Source organism: Triplophysa rosa, linkage group LG6, assembly GCF_024868665.1.
Source record: "Triplophysa rosa linkage group LG6, Trosa_1v2, whole genome shotgun sequence".
Classification (NCBI taxonomy): Eukaryota; Metazoa; Chordata; class Actinopteri; order Cypriniformes; family Nemacheilidae; genus Triplophysa; species Triplophysa rosa.
This window is the reverse complement of record NC_079895.1, coordinates 10,175,671-10,191,130: the sequence shown is the minus strand read 5'-3', so window position 1 is coordinate 10,191,130 and position 15,460 is coordinate 10,175,671. Positions and strand designations below refer to the sequence as shown.

Here is a 15,460-nt window from a genome sequence, read left to right as displayed (position 1 = left end):
TCCTGTCAAATGGTTTGCCAGCTGATGTGCCTTGGGATATAGGCTGTAATTAAAAACGCTAACAACCATCAGTGTATGACAGTTTTATTCATGAAAACACTTCAATAGCCTACACTGAGTGTATTAAACCGGAGTATTTTATTTGTAAAATTAAAACTAAGTTAAAGTAAAAATGTAATACTAAATAGAATTTTCTATTAAATTTTATATGTGAAATTAAACTGCGATGAAGAAAAGCTTTTTGCATAGCGATATGAACCATCAAAGGCGATAAGGTATAGCTAAGAGCGGTCCAGACCAACCTTGCGAAAGTATGACTTACAGAAGGTATACTTAACTAAGAAGGTTTCGGGAAACACGTATTAACGATAAGGTACAGTTTAAGGTATAACTTAAGAACGACGTAGCGTTAAGAAGGTTTCGGGAAACGCAGCCTTGTTCAATTGATTTTTTTTTCTAAACCGGAACAGCATGTTAACCAACACACTTCTGCAACAGACATTCCTACTGTATCACTCCAATCAGGTGATTTCAGCCAATCACGGCGCTTCCCCAATTCGTCGCCACTTTATGTGTTTTGTTGTCGTCTCACTCATCAGGATTAAATTATTTAGTTGCAGTGCCAACGAGAGAAAACAGTGCTTAAAGTCAGTGATGCAGTATTCCCGCACATGGAGGAAATGTTCTGGTAATAAACGTCAAGCATAGCTCCTGAGCCATGCCTAACAGATGCGTTTACCAGCGGAGGCAAGGAGAGCTGCTGCCCGTTCAGGCATGCACTCGCCATGAAGGATCTTTGGAAATGGACAAAGCTCATTAGATTGCAGGTGTCAGAGAAACTGGAGCATTGCAGACGTAACGGCTGCAATCTTTGCAGAAGATGTGTGATTTCTGAAGTGCTTTACATCATGAGTGCACTGTTGTGTTCAAACAAGCATGTCAGAGCAAATCCAAGGTTTCAAACGATGTAGGTAATCTCTAAATTTGTGTTTGGATCGCGTAACTGTTGCTTAAAGGTTAAACGTGTCAAATACTTTCACTTTAATATGCAGAGACGGTTTAAATTATGACATTGGTTATCAGCATTTGAAATGTTTAATAACAATGGTGGTTACACACTGTAACCTCTTTAATGCTTATCATGTTTCTCTTCCTGTGTTTTATTGTTAGCAGATGGAAGACTTTTTCTGAAAACCACAGTGATGTACTGATGGCGTGCCGTCGAGGACCGGCATCATGTGTCATATGAAGATTCTCCCGATTTGCCTCGCAGGGTAATTTAGTTACAGAAACAGGTCAAACGCTCATAGAGGTCCATCAGAGGTGTTTGCTTGGCCCTGGTGTGGAAGACGGATTGTGACAGAATGTAGTATTAGGACTCTTATTCTCACTGATATAAACGTTTCATTTTGCCAGTTGGGGGATTGGATATCATGAGTTGGCTGTTTCAAGGTTGACAATTTGAGCACAGTAAAACGTACCGCTCGGTACACTCGGTGATAATATTTACAACAAATTCACAGCACTGAAGATTTTTTATACTGTATTTAAACCAGCGAGAAAGCTTCGGAAAAATAAATCTGATTCAGAGGTTTTGTTTTGTATTAAAAAGAGAAAAAAAAGCATAATTCCTTAATGTCATAATTGTTTGCCAAGATGTTAAAGATCCAAACTCGGAGAGGTGCCTCTGACAAATGTGAATTTGAATATATGTTGATCAACAGAAGTGACTAATATTTGCTTTTAATGTTTTCTAAAATGGAAAAAAAAACAATCAAGTTTCATCATTATTTCTATCATTATTGTATATACAAGAACAGAAGATAGCTTAACTCACTCACTTTGGTATTTGTATATAATGTTAAAAGTTGGTATCGTGTATGCAGTAGATCTATTAGGAGCACAATACCAACGTTTATATTGAATTTATAGAATTGTTTTGTTTCTGAGCCATCATTCTTTCAATTCGCTGCCACTATGGTGAGGAAGCATGCAGGCATGTAAATGTGTTGTCCTGAATTCATGTTATTCAATAAATACTTAACTGTGCTGAAAAATTACGTACTTAGGGTTTATTCACTCACACCCAGAAAATGCTGTTAAACACCACTATCTATAAACAGCTACACTTGCAGTGATATAAATCTGAACCATATGGATTGATTTCAGCATTTTCATGAAAAAGTTGTAAAGATCATTGCGCTCAATTCAGTGTGTTTCCCTCGGTGGTCAGCCCCTTATAACTAATATTCATTGTGTCACAGTAAATAGATATTTAGTATTCCAGTCAGTGGTTTCAATACAGGGTAACAGATTTCCATCTTAAAGTCGCAGACAAAATAATATTAGCCCATTTTAAAGTTAAAGGACAAGATGGAAAGATGATTTTATGTCCAACATAGCTAAGATTTGAAAAAATGCATATTTAATTTAAATTATATCAACAAACTGAATCATAACGATCCTCATTTTTTAAGATGTTTTTAAAGATTTCTTCCAAGTTGTAAATTAAGTTGCATTTTTAACAATTGGCAACAATGATGGGAAAATCCTTTTTCTTACAATAAACTGCAGCCTATAAAAAGGCAAAAATAAAGTAATTATGGCTGTCCGAATCTGTCAGATTTAAACAAAGAGCGAAACAATATAGCTTCGCTTGTTTGAGTTTAAAATGACACTGTGCCAATTAATGGTAGGCTGTTATTGAATACATTGAAGCTTTTTTCATTGTACATCGCAGATCATCATAATGATGATGATGGTGATAAGACACTTATTGGATAATCAAGAAAGAAGTTGTTTTGAAAGGATCCTTTATTAGAAAGACGTATCAAATGTTACGCGGCAGCTATTTATACTATAATCATAGACATTATTTTGTCACACATTTGTTTCCGTCTGTAACAATTCAAATGGTTATTGTGTTAAACTAAAGTATCTTTTACCTCATCAACGAGGACTTGCCTTTTAGTTTTTTCTTTCATGTGAAGTAAACACTGTAGCAAGATTTATGAACATATTGTTTCTTATTTCTTTCTATGGCAGTAAAGCAAACGTATAAATATTGAAATAACAAGGATGTCTTGTTTTGAAGTGCTTTTCCCTCTTTTCTGATCTTGTCTTCTGTAATAAGAGCGTGTGTGTGTGCGTGAGCCTGTAGGTGCTTGTGTCTGCACACATGCATTTTAGCGTGTCTGTGGAGTGTTGCATGAGCGTGTGTGTGTGTCTCTTTTCTAATCTATGGTGTCAAACATGGTAATAAAATATTTGTGAGTCAATGATTATTAGACTTTAATTGTCATTATAAACAACCAAGAGTGATTGATTGTTAATGTTATTAAAAGTACAACATCAAGATATTAAATCTTTGGAATTTTATGAACACATTATATTTGATATTTTTGTTTGTATTGTATTAAATTACTCCTTGGGCCTTATAAACAATGGTAAGAAATTGCAAAACAGGAAGATACAAATACTTAAGCATTTTTTAGTGTTGCTTTACCATCAAATGTCAGTGGGTTTAATGGAGTTGACCACACGAATGTAACATGTGAATTTACCACTGTTGAGAATCCTCCTCTAGAAACTACATTTCCGCTGCATACAAAACACTGCATGTAATATTGCATAAGCAGCATGCTAATATTTTAATCTGAAGGGCAATCAAAAATGTTCATGGTTGAGTTGTAAAACATGTGTTACTGAGCAATGACAATATCTAGCAGAATAAAGTCACTCATGCTCAGTACAGTGAGCACTCATTCTGCTCAACACATGATTGAGAAAAAATACCTTTCCTTTTTCCAGCCGAATAGGCACAATATTCCTGGGAAATGCCTCATTCAAATGTGCATAAAAAAACTACAATCTCTTCACTGCTCTTTAGGTTCTGTATTGATAAACTGTTATGCACTAAACTGACTTAAACCAAAGAAATTGACATTTAGGGGGGGGGTCACCCAAAAATAAACATTATTTCATCATTTACGAAGACCTCATGTCATTCCAAAGCTGGATGTATGTTTTTCTGCAGAACACAAAAGAAGATATTTTGAAGAATGCTGGTAACCAAACAACGTTGGGCCCCATTGAACCACTAAGACATTTCTCATTATATCTTCTTTTGTGTTGCACAGAAGAAAGAGCCATATACAGATTTTAAACATTACAAAGGTGAAAAGATAATGACTGAATTTTTATTAATGGGTGAACTATCCCATTAATGTTGCCACGGACTGTGTCGCTCACTTGACTGTTTTTAACCTAATTGATATTAGTGTTATTTCAAATGTATAAAAGCTTATAGCCAGAATTGACACTGAATGACAATTCCCTGTCGTAAGCAATTCTGATGGAAATGTGTTGACACAGCATGGCCATGCACAGGTCCATTTTGCATGCCTTTGAAAGCGTGGCTGTAACAGAGAGGCTTCGAGATGAATAATTGACTGATCTCTGCATAATTCAACACAGCATTGTAAAAATTCAAGGTCTGGAACGTTTCATGTTTTTCTTCTTTATTGAAAATGAGGTTAAAGTTTCTATCAACCTTGGAAAAACTACATATAAAGTGGCAATCAATGGTGACTGTAATTCAAGTTAGGCTTTTTCACCAGCATAAAAGGTTTCCGTCGCTCACAGGTGAAACCTGAACTGTTGGGGTTTGATGGAGGAAAGAAGCCACAAATGCGTTGTCCGTCAGCTTGCCTTTTTCCTCATCCGCCTGCTTGTTTAAATGTGTTTTACAGTGTAAGTTGGTGTAGATGTGATATCAGTATATTGTACAATAATCCCTGCGATGTATGAAGATTCTCTTTATCTGAGAATATGATGCATTTCCTCTCTCTCATACAGAAATATACGGTAGTTACGAGCTGTTTAATGTCTTGTTCTGCTCCAGCTATTTAAGCGAGGGTCGGCCCTCCGGCTAGCTGTTTCATATCGCTGCACATACTTTTATGAATTCATTTCAGTACGAACATGACTTTGAGGCACAAACACCAAAATATCCACGGTGTCGTAATCGCGCCCCTTGTCGTGCTCATTTATGATGAGCATTGCTCATTCTAAACATGGACCGTGTCAATGTCATCACTTTGGAGTGTGTGCTTTTCTTGTTTCAAGTGTGCATATAAAGACATCCTCCAGAGGTGATCATTTCACACCATCACACGTCTCTAATTCAGCCGTGCTCAAATTTGCACTACCGATCGGTTTAGTGCAGATGAAAATTACTGTTCTGTAAATGTTCACTGAGGTTTTCTTGTAATAACTCTCGCAATGAATATTCAACACATTCTTATTAGGAAAACATCACTTTTTTTTTCAACACACAACTTTTAACACCAGAGTAACGTTTTGGTGGAATCAGGATAAAAGATATTTTGTAAAATGTACCCAAGGGTACATTTTCAAAGAGAGAGTTAGAATACTCACTTTTTACTCCTACAGTAAAACACGATTTTCCCTCTTATGCTCAAAAAATGATAAAGCGCCATTACAACTCCATATGACTTAAGTGCTATACTTAATGTTGTCTTATTCTATTGGATGCCCATAGATGTAATTTGAGTCATTCCTTGATGAAAATCCCTTGGAAATGTGTCATCATTGTTTAAAATTTGCACCCACATCTGTGTAGCATCATTTCAGAATGTGATACTATTCAAAGATGCAGAGGCTTTAAACGGATAGTTCATCCAAAAATTTAAATTCTTCATTATTTACTCGCCCTCATGTCATTCTAAACCTGTGTGGATTTCTTCTGCAGAACACAAAAGAAGATGTTTTGAAGAATGCTGGTAACCAAACAATACTGGACCCCATTGACAACAAAACCACAGAGACATTTCTCAAAATATATTCTTTTGTCTTCCACATAAGAAATAGGTGTATAGAGGTTTTGAACCACATAAGGGTGAATAAATGATGACACAGTTTTATTTTGGGGTGAATCCTCTGAACTAGGGTGAGAGTGTAGTTTTGGTGGCTTATGATAGTTTATGGTCTTTATGATGAAGTCTCCACCATCAATTTTATAATGTAGCTGTCCTGGAGTATTAGTGAAACTGGAGTATTAGTGAAACCAGGGCCTTGAATCTATAATCTATATTAGACTTAAAAGATGAAAACACAGAAGTCTTGTTACGCTTCTCCTATACAGTGCAGTTGTGTTCATTAACAAATAACAAGACTTCGTAGCACAAAATAATGCTCATTTATTCCAGTAATAAAATGGCAGACAGCAGCAATTGCGCATTGACACCCCACCCACATGTTTATCCAAATGCTAGTTAATGTTTCAGACACGTCGAGGTATACAGTTTCTTTTTAGACAAGCGTTTCCTTTGCACGTCCAAGACGGCAATTAATACCTGTTTCAAAGGTACACCAAACCGTAACATTGGTTTTGTCTGAGCCTTTGTTAGTCAGACATAATTACTCTTCCTCGTTTGACATTCAGCACAGTTCGTAAAGTAAAAGGTATCAAAGACTCGCCGGCCATGTGACTCTGTTCTTCATCTGCTCATCTTTGAGTCGGCGAGGAAGGAAATCGCACAGGCTTGATTGAACACAAGATAGTCTTAATGTCATCTAATCAGAAAGACCATTATGTATTAGTGGAACCACCAAACAGAATTATCTGACAAGGGGCAGGCCACATTATCTAAATTAACATTTTGCAAGCATGAACATGCAAGGCCACAGTGGAAAATGAAAGGCTACAGGAGAGCGGCCTGCATTTAGACGTTCGGGCAGTAATTATTAATTTATGCTTGTCTGTGGTCTTAATGAAAATGAAAGCCAGGAGAAAGGAACAGGGAAGGATAATGTGCCGTGAAATTGAGTTTCATTTGTTCGGGGGGCCACCTTTTAACTTTTTCTTTCTTCCCAGGAAATGAAACCAACCGGAGTTCTTGTGTGTTTTTCCTCCGCACGCCCACGTCTCCCCCCCCCCACCGCTCCACTGGAAGACTAACACACATCTTCTCAGCGTAGACACACAGACAATCTCTTGACCTCTGCAGTATCTGTAAATATCCTGTCTGCCTCTGTAATCTACTTTATAGAGCCTTGCTCCAATGACCATTATTTCTTCTTCAATAACAACTGCTCATGTTAGCACTTTGTGCTCCGCCAACTGATGACAGTGAGAACACAACCCATTAAAGATTACGTGCTGATGTGGCCGGTGAGCAGTTCAGGTATTATGTCGGTAATGAAAAGAAAACTGTGTTTTTTATTGTGTCTAATTATAATAAACCTAAGAAGTGTTCATAATATGCTCATGAAATGAACGTAAACCATACCAAAATGGGATTTACAACACAACCTGAAATCTTTTGAAAACCTTTTTTCTTTTTTTATTGTGAAGATAACAAGCACAACCGAACTTTCAATATAAATAACATATTAAAGACATTTTACTTCCTTAAACAAACACAAAAAAATCTTTGCCGGAATCATCCAAACTGAGGTGAGAACGCTCAGGACCAATGTTTTGGTGGTTGGGTATAAGTGCTTAAAGTGATGTTTCCCTTATGAGACCATCCTGACAAGAGTGTTCAGAGAGCAAAGCCACCCTGACGTTTCTTGATCCAGGGATTTTTCTTCACTTTGCCTGTTTGTAGAGGAAGACTCGTGCACGTGTTGCAAGAGGACGAGACGCGAGCTGCGCATCCACACAGAAAAACACATACAGAAGCTATTAACCCTCCTCCCGCTCATCAACTTTGCTTTGCAATCTTCCCTCAGAACCATTAGAATACCCTGAAGAAATGACTTTCCAATTAAAGGGGATCTAGGAGAAGACAGGCTTTTTATCTCTGACTCCAGGAGTTCTTTATTACAATCATTTAAATTGGAATTGATTTTTCAATTTAGCCAGTGACTGCTCTGGACAAGCAGCAGAGGGGGCCAAATAAAGCCGCATTCTGAAATATTTGTCCCTCATAAAGTCACGGTGGCCTCGAACGCATTAATGTGTTTTGCACGCCGCTGCCGCAGACAACAGATTTTTAGCTCAGCGTGCTGGTGGAGAAAAAGCCCATCAAGAGTGGCCACCTCCCTCACTCTGCAGAGCACTGGACTGCTGCCTGTGGATTTTTATTTCTGCCTGAATATGATTGAGTTTATTTCTATCGTGGGTTTGTAACACGAGGATCGCTAATGTGTCCAGCTAAATAGTCTGGGTTGTTCCATCAGAAGGGATGTACACAAATGTAATCTGTGTATGGTGGTGTAGATCTCATTTGCTGCTGTGGGTTATCGTTTTTTATATTTTTAACAAATGGTAAAATTTCAAACAGGTAAAAGTGCCTTTTAGTCTCCGTGCTAATGAGCTCTTAAAAAAAATGAAGAGACCATTACAAATTTTCATTTCAGATCAGCCTTTCTAGATGTAGTTTTGTGGCCAATCCAATCCAGTGTTTTTGAATTTCAACAAAATCAAACCTTTAGAGGAACACAAAATAATTCAACAGCAATGTGATAAACTGACAGCATGATAAAATGCATGAAAACGATGTTAAAAATCCAGGTTATCGCATAAAAAACGAATTGTTGAACTTTTCCTAAATACATGTATTACGGCATTTTTAAATCAGAAAAACGGTCTCTGAAATAGTCTCTTGTTTTTTTTCTGTAGCTGAATGTGATTGTGTACGTTCATAGAATTTCCAGAGCAGCAGCGTCCAAGAGAGCCAGACAAGAAAAGAAATGCGTTGTGTTAAATCTAAAAGGACGAAGTAAATAAAAAACAAACAAACGTCACACATGTGTTTCAGGAAAGTATACTTACATTTATATAATGTAGCCAATCAATGAGCTATTGACAATTTTAACTTATTATTATTATGCATTATGCATGCGTTAATTGTTGACATTTTAGTGTTGACATTTAAAAATGCTACTAATTTAAATCTTAGCTTGATTAATTAAGATAAAAATAAAAGTAAAAATGATTATTTAAATGAATTACTTAAAAATAAAAATATTGCTTCATATTGTATCTCAATGCCAATACATCATAACAGTGCTCATGAATATTAATTAGATAATTTTTTAACAGCCATTCAGAAGCAGCCTTGTGGTTTGGTGGTGGTGACGTTGATATCGAGCAACCGTGGTGTAGTCTGTTTTTAGCCTCATGTTAGCTTTTTACTTCTGCCGATTTTAGGCTTCAAAAATAACAAATGTTGTGTTCATTATTTGTAAAGCTAACGTGTGAACCTCATAAAACTTCGTTAATCACTGATCTTATTTTTTGTCAAAAGTCAATGGGAAAAAAGTATAAGCTTTTGGTCGAGGGAACCAGTGCGGTGCTAACATCCGGGTTTACCTGCAAAAATATGTCATCTCTGCGGCTCCCTATTATAGACTTTCCTAAAGATCATCTATAGCAGCATTAGCATAGGTTAATTGTTATTCATGAGCTCAACATCACTTCCCGCCCATTTTAACCCCCTCCTTCTTTAAAACTTGTTCATGCACCACTGATGTAGATGCCATAATGTTAGGCCATCGTTTTGAATGTTCTTTATAAGGTTATCACATCTAATGTCGTACATTAATCAATAGATCGGCTGGCACAGACAGATGTGCTACAGTTCTAGTAGGTTATCTGGTGGAGCTTAACGCTAGCGACACCATGGTCATGGGTTTGATCCTGCGTATAAAACATACACACTGATGTCTTTCTTGAATGCACTGTAAGAACTTTTCTCATGTGCACAAATAATGCTGTGGACTTCAGATATCTCGAGCTTCAGGTTGTAGTTAAAAATACAGAGGATAAAATAAGACATTGAAGCACAGTAGTCAAAGTTCTGTGTTTAACAGGCCTCAGCTACTGTGCAGTCCAGCCTCTAACAAGGCCTGCCATCCGCACTGTAAATTTCCCCAGCTTCAGCCCAGCCGGAAACAGTTGTCTTCTTCAATTACTATTGGAATCAGATGTGCTTGTGTTTTCCAGCCAGGCCTGTGAAGTCCTCAACATCTCTGGCAGCTGCCTTTTAATGAGCATTTATTGTTTCGCCGGCCACGGATACCACTTTTATGGGGTCGGGTTCAAGGCAGAATGATTTTCTTCGCACTGTTTTACAGAAGCGTTTAGAGAGGGTTTTTGTGGACTGATGGTTCACTCTCGGCTTCCTGACAGCTGTGCTGGTTTGTTTGGCTCTCTCCCACTTTTCTTTTTCGTTTTCTCTCTACTGAGTTGTTTAATATAGTTGTGTCACAGGAATAAGGAAGAGAAGATTAATGGACGCAGAGGATCCGTGGCAGTTGCGAAAAGATGCAGGACAGAGCGGGCCAGCAGCCATCTGTTCTCGGTACCTTTATGGCTCTCTTAATGGAGGACGAGAGACAAAAGCATCTCAGCGACCAGGCAGGCAGCGAGCGTCTCTGTACTGCCACTGTAAACTAATTGTCAGTTCTTTTGACGACGCACGAGCAAGAGTTTCTCCCAAATGTCTTTTTACCTCTCAATCAAGCGTGGTTGGGAACGGTCCAAGACAGTTGCGGCACGTTTAGTGGAACGACGGTACGAGAGAAAAGTGATTAAAAGATTCTCTTGAGGCAAAACAGATCATTCACAGAGACAGGATGGCGGGTAATCAAATTAAGTTGAAAATATAGAAATGGCCCTTTGGTCTTTCTCGTGTCTGAAGCGAAACAGAGATGTTCTCAGAACTTCAGACGTTGGCCCGTGCTCAAATGTAATGCAGTGTTTCTTTGTTCTGAGTGTTGTAATCGACATGAGAGAAAGGGAGAGGGAGAAAAAGAGGAAAAAAAGCTCAAAGTTCATCCAATAAAGTCTGTCGTTATTTACTTACCTGAGTGTTGTTCTAGTATGACTCTTATTACTTTCAGTCAATATTGAAGTAATATAACTCACACGGACGACTTTTAAGATATTTTTTTGTTTGCTTCAGTTCACTTTCAACATTATTGAATAAAAAGAGCAGTTTAGAATTGACCTTTTTTGTTCAAAAGATGACAATCATGTGGGTTTGGAATGACACATGGCTGAGTAAAGGATGAGAGAATTGTTATTTTCAGGGTGAACTCTTCCATTTAATATTAGAGAAAAATAAAAGCCCTCTTTCACATGAGCTTATTCTCATTCCACAAAACCGCGTTATGTTAAACAACAACCTCGCTTTTCTCTGGCGGTGTCGACATCTGTAAAGCAAAATGAAGTTTCCTCTCTGAGTATCAATCTTGTAATTGAGCTCTCGGAGGCTGCTACGTGACGCGCACGCACAAGAACCCTGCCCGCTGTCAGATCCCTGCGCACGGCTGCCCTGCGCTGTCACACCGGAGAGGTCTAGTGTTCTCGCTCTTTCTCTCAGACGCACAAAATCAGTCGTTTTTTTGCCTTTCCCCTGGCCCTGCAGTGGGAGTCCGCCTGCACACTTAACGCGTCAGGTTTCAATTATTGTGAATACCAAAAATCTACTCATAATGAGGTATGACACAGACATGTAGTCGAATTTTAAATTGGATTTAATTGTTTTCTCAGTTGTAACTTCAGTAGGATAACAGGCAGAGGAGGACGAGTTGAGAGAGAAGATAGCGAGAATTAAAGGAAGTGGGTGGAAGAAAGACAAATTCGGCGAGCGATGGAGAGAGACAGAAAGAGAGTAAAATCTTTGATCCGTTCCTCTTAACACAAATCTTTCTTTGTGGGCTTTAGCAAGGGCAGTGTTCGGAATTACAACTTTCATGTCTCTTATCCCTGCTGTAATTCCACCTTCTGTGTTCCGCTGGTGTTATACCATGGATCGCGGGGAAGTTTAAGCGAGAACGAATGAAATATTTAACCGATCTAACACGAGGCCTGTCTGCTTCTCAACGCTACAATTAAAACCGGGGCGGCGCGCTTTTGCGCGCAACACTCGATCCCCCTGAACGCTGTCAGGAACATGCTACTTTACAGACTTTAAATAAATCTTGTCCTAATCTATTGAAAACCTGACAACTAGAGCCCAAGGTTTCAAAGCACTTAGCTGAGTAGGGTAGAAAGGACTGTACATTATTTATGCCCTCTAATGGTGCTTCTATTCTCTGTGTGTGAATCAGCAACAGCCCTGTCCGCTAAAATAGCAGCAGCTGTAATCAAAGCCATACATTTTCCTCACCTCTTCACTGCTAACTGACGGGTCAATGGGACTCATTGCACCGAACGCATTCTTTCAGTGAGATTATGCCTTGTAATATAGATTGAAGAGCGCTTTTCTCCATTTCTAACTAGACAAAGTACTAATGTGTTAGCTCGTGAGGGTAAATACAGGCAGCACTGGGTACCACATGAGGCATTTTTTGAGATTTCCGGGGCTGCAGAGCTAATGAAGGGCACCATCCAATCGTGTTCGAACGCCATTATCCACCCCAATTCATTAGGCCAAAATGCCACATTTGGCATGCTTTAGACTGAGGGGTTTTTGCTGAGGGGTTGGCTGGAATTTTCAGGCCAGATTCTCGGAAGCTTGACCACATGGTGCAGTATACCAGCTGACCCTGCATAAGTAGTTATTAGTATAATGCTCTTTCTGTCAAATGTCAAATCTTTATGTATCTGTTCTCTTGGCAGGCAGCATGAATGTATTGAACAATGCCATGCTGTTGTTTATAGGGCTCTTGAACTGAGCATGTCATTTCAAAAGGACACTGAGAAGGTGAAATCATTGTATATAATATAATAAAAATTTACATTTTCAATTTTTAAGTATTAACTACAATATTAAGTTGCACAGAATTTTTCTCTGAAATGAAGAGTTTGTATTAACTTGCTTTTATGGGTTTCTAGAATTAAAGGTATAGTTCACCGTCTTGTCTTTGTAAACCTGTATGTGACTCCTTCTTCTGTGTAACACAAGAGAAGATTGTTTGAGAAATGTCTCAGTAGTTTTGTCCATACAGTGGAAGTCAATGCACCAACATTCTTCAGAAAATCAGAAGAAAGACAGTTACACATGTTTGGAATAACATAAATGATGACAGGATTTTCATTTTGGGGTGAACTATCCATTTTAATAATAATAACATTTTAACTTGATCCCGTTGGAATGAGTCGATATTTTACATGGCTGCTAATTTATAAATGATGTAAATCGTACAAAAATGCACATTTTTGTAAAAACCAATAAGGAGCAGATCATAGTAAAATGTGCAAATGAGTAAAGACACAAGTTTGTAAAACAGTTACGAATTGCTGTGAGGCAGTGCATATGTTCAGGCTTTGAGTGGATACAAGATAGCAAAGCTAACCATGTATACATTTAAAGGGATCGTTCACAAAAAGATAAAAAAGTCTGTCTTCATTTACTTAACCTCAAGTTGTTCTAAACCTGTATACATGTCTTTGTTATGTTGAAAACAAAGAAAAATATTTAGAAAAATGTTAGCAACTGAGATTTCTGGGGCACCATTGACTACCATAGTAGAAAAAATTAAAATGGTTTTGTTTTCCTAAATTCTTCAAAATATCTTATTTTGTGTTCAACAGTACAAAAAATATATACAATATTTTTTTCTACTGTAGTCAATGATGCACCAGAAATCTAACATTCTTCCAAAAATCTTTCTTTGTGTTCAACCAAACAAAAACAAAATTACACACTGTAAAAAAAATCCTGTAAAATTTACAGTAAACTACTGGCAGCAGGGTTGCCAGCCAGTTACTGTAATTTTTACAGCCACAGTACTGTAATTTAATTTACAGGCATTTACTGTAATCGCAGAATACAGGAAAAAAACTGTACTTTTTAATAACAACAGTATAATGCTGTATTTTTCACAGCAAATTGCTTGATTTTAATTTACTGTATTTAGAAGAAATACATAAATTACTGTATATCCAGTATGTTTTGCATATTGTTACTGTTAGTTAAAATTTAAATTGAATCCATCTGAGTTGTATAATACATGTAACTTAAGCTTTTACTTCATAAAATACATTAAAATAATTGTTTGCAAAATCCTTGTATCTTAAAAAAATGGCTAAAATTGATACAACTTTAAAAATACATTACAGACGAATTTTGTACCTTGTTGTACATTAAATATTTTTATTCAGTTACAACTTCATAGTAGCCAACATGGCTCTTTAAACAATGAATGCAGTTTAGACCAACTTGAGGGTGAGTAGTTTATGACAGAATTTTCATCTTTGGGTGAACTATCCCTTTAAAGCTACTTTGTACTGTAGTATCATGAATATTGCTTAACTGTTTGGGCGTCACAGTGAAGTAGGTTCATCTGTCATTACATGTCTATAGTTTAGCCACCTGTACTCCGGTACATTGAGACTAAAACTGTGCATATGAATCATAGCCCCCTCGAGCGGTCTGATGACACAAAAATCAAACACCTCCAGATCCATTCATGTATCTTACGTGATTTGTGAATTTGGTTGTGTTATAAGTGCTCACAAACATCAGAATCCCATTATAATTCCCATACCACAATATAAACTGTGCAACAGCTGAGGCATAAAGACAGCACTGTACCCACTCGATTGAACCCACCGGAGACGCTGCCGAGCAATATCCCACCAAACAAATACTGCGGGCCCACTCTGATCATCACTTGATAGTGTGCTGACAAGCAAACTCTATTAAGCTGTCTTCAAATATGCAAAATGATATGATTTTACAATGATTACATATTCACTTCCCAGCTGGCTGGCTCCGCGCAACTCCATTTGTCATTGACTATTGTGTCCAATTATATGATTAGCTCCAAACACTCCGCCACTTGGAGAGCTCTCGTGTGTTCCACTGCACTGACTGATTCACAAACAAAGTCATTACAACATGTATTCACACATATCAAATAACAAACAGATGGCCATTGTGCGCCGGCTGATTTGTTTGTAACGCAAGCGGCAGAAAAAAGGTAGTTTTAGCTGGGCTTTGTTTAAGCACCGACTGTTTTATTCCCAGAGCGAGACATCTGGCTGCCGAGGCGGCTAAATCAACTCAAATGAAAGACAATCTTGTTTCCATTAATTTTTCCTATGGCAAAAGCACTTGTTATGAAGATTCGAAATTACAGAGAGAGCTTCCAGATAATTCATCATACGGGCTGGACAGAAGACTGCAATTGCTCAGAGAGTGTCTGTCTCTGTCGGATGATATTAACTTTACTTTGATGTGCATCAGGTGCTGTGATGTGTGTTTGCTGTAGACGTCTCTAATTTACAGTAAAGCTGTTATTCGTCCCAATATGTCACGTACATGTTACGGTGACACAACATCTGACCAACGGTGTTATATATAAAATATGTACTGTATATTGAATACTATTTTAATGCTAAATAAACCTTGGATATATAACATTAAGTCAAATGGCCAAATGTGGTTCTTAAACTGTGTTTAAACTGTCCTGATCAACAGGTACCATATATGTTATACATGATACAGACTTTTTTAATAAAGACATTTTTGTCTTT

General features: G+C 37.6%; 1 protein-coding gene across 9 annotated transcripts in view; it reads left to right on the top strand.

The window, feature by feature from the left end:
- The window catches only part of dachd (dachshund d), a 104,607-nt gene extending 101,325 nt beyond the window's left edge, over positions 1-3,282 (top strand). For 6 of the 9 annotated variants that reach the window (XM_057336191.1, XM_057336192.1, XM_057336193.1 and 3 more), the window contains one exon: positions 1,171-3,282. In XM_057336191.1, coding sequence (XP_057192174.1) covers positions 1,171-1,211 — 41 coding nt within the window. In that variant the 3' untranslated portion in view covers positions 1,212-3,282. The remainder of the gene's footprint in view (positions 1-1,170) is intronic. The other 3 variants (XM_057336190.1, XM_057336197.1, XM_057336195.1) reach the window with 1 other exon arrangement.
- The last annotated feature ends 12,178 nt before the right edge of the window (positions 3,283-15,460 follow it).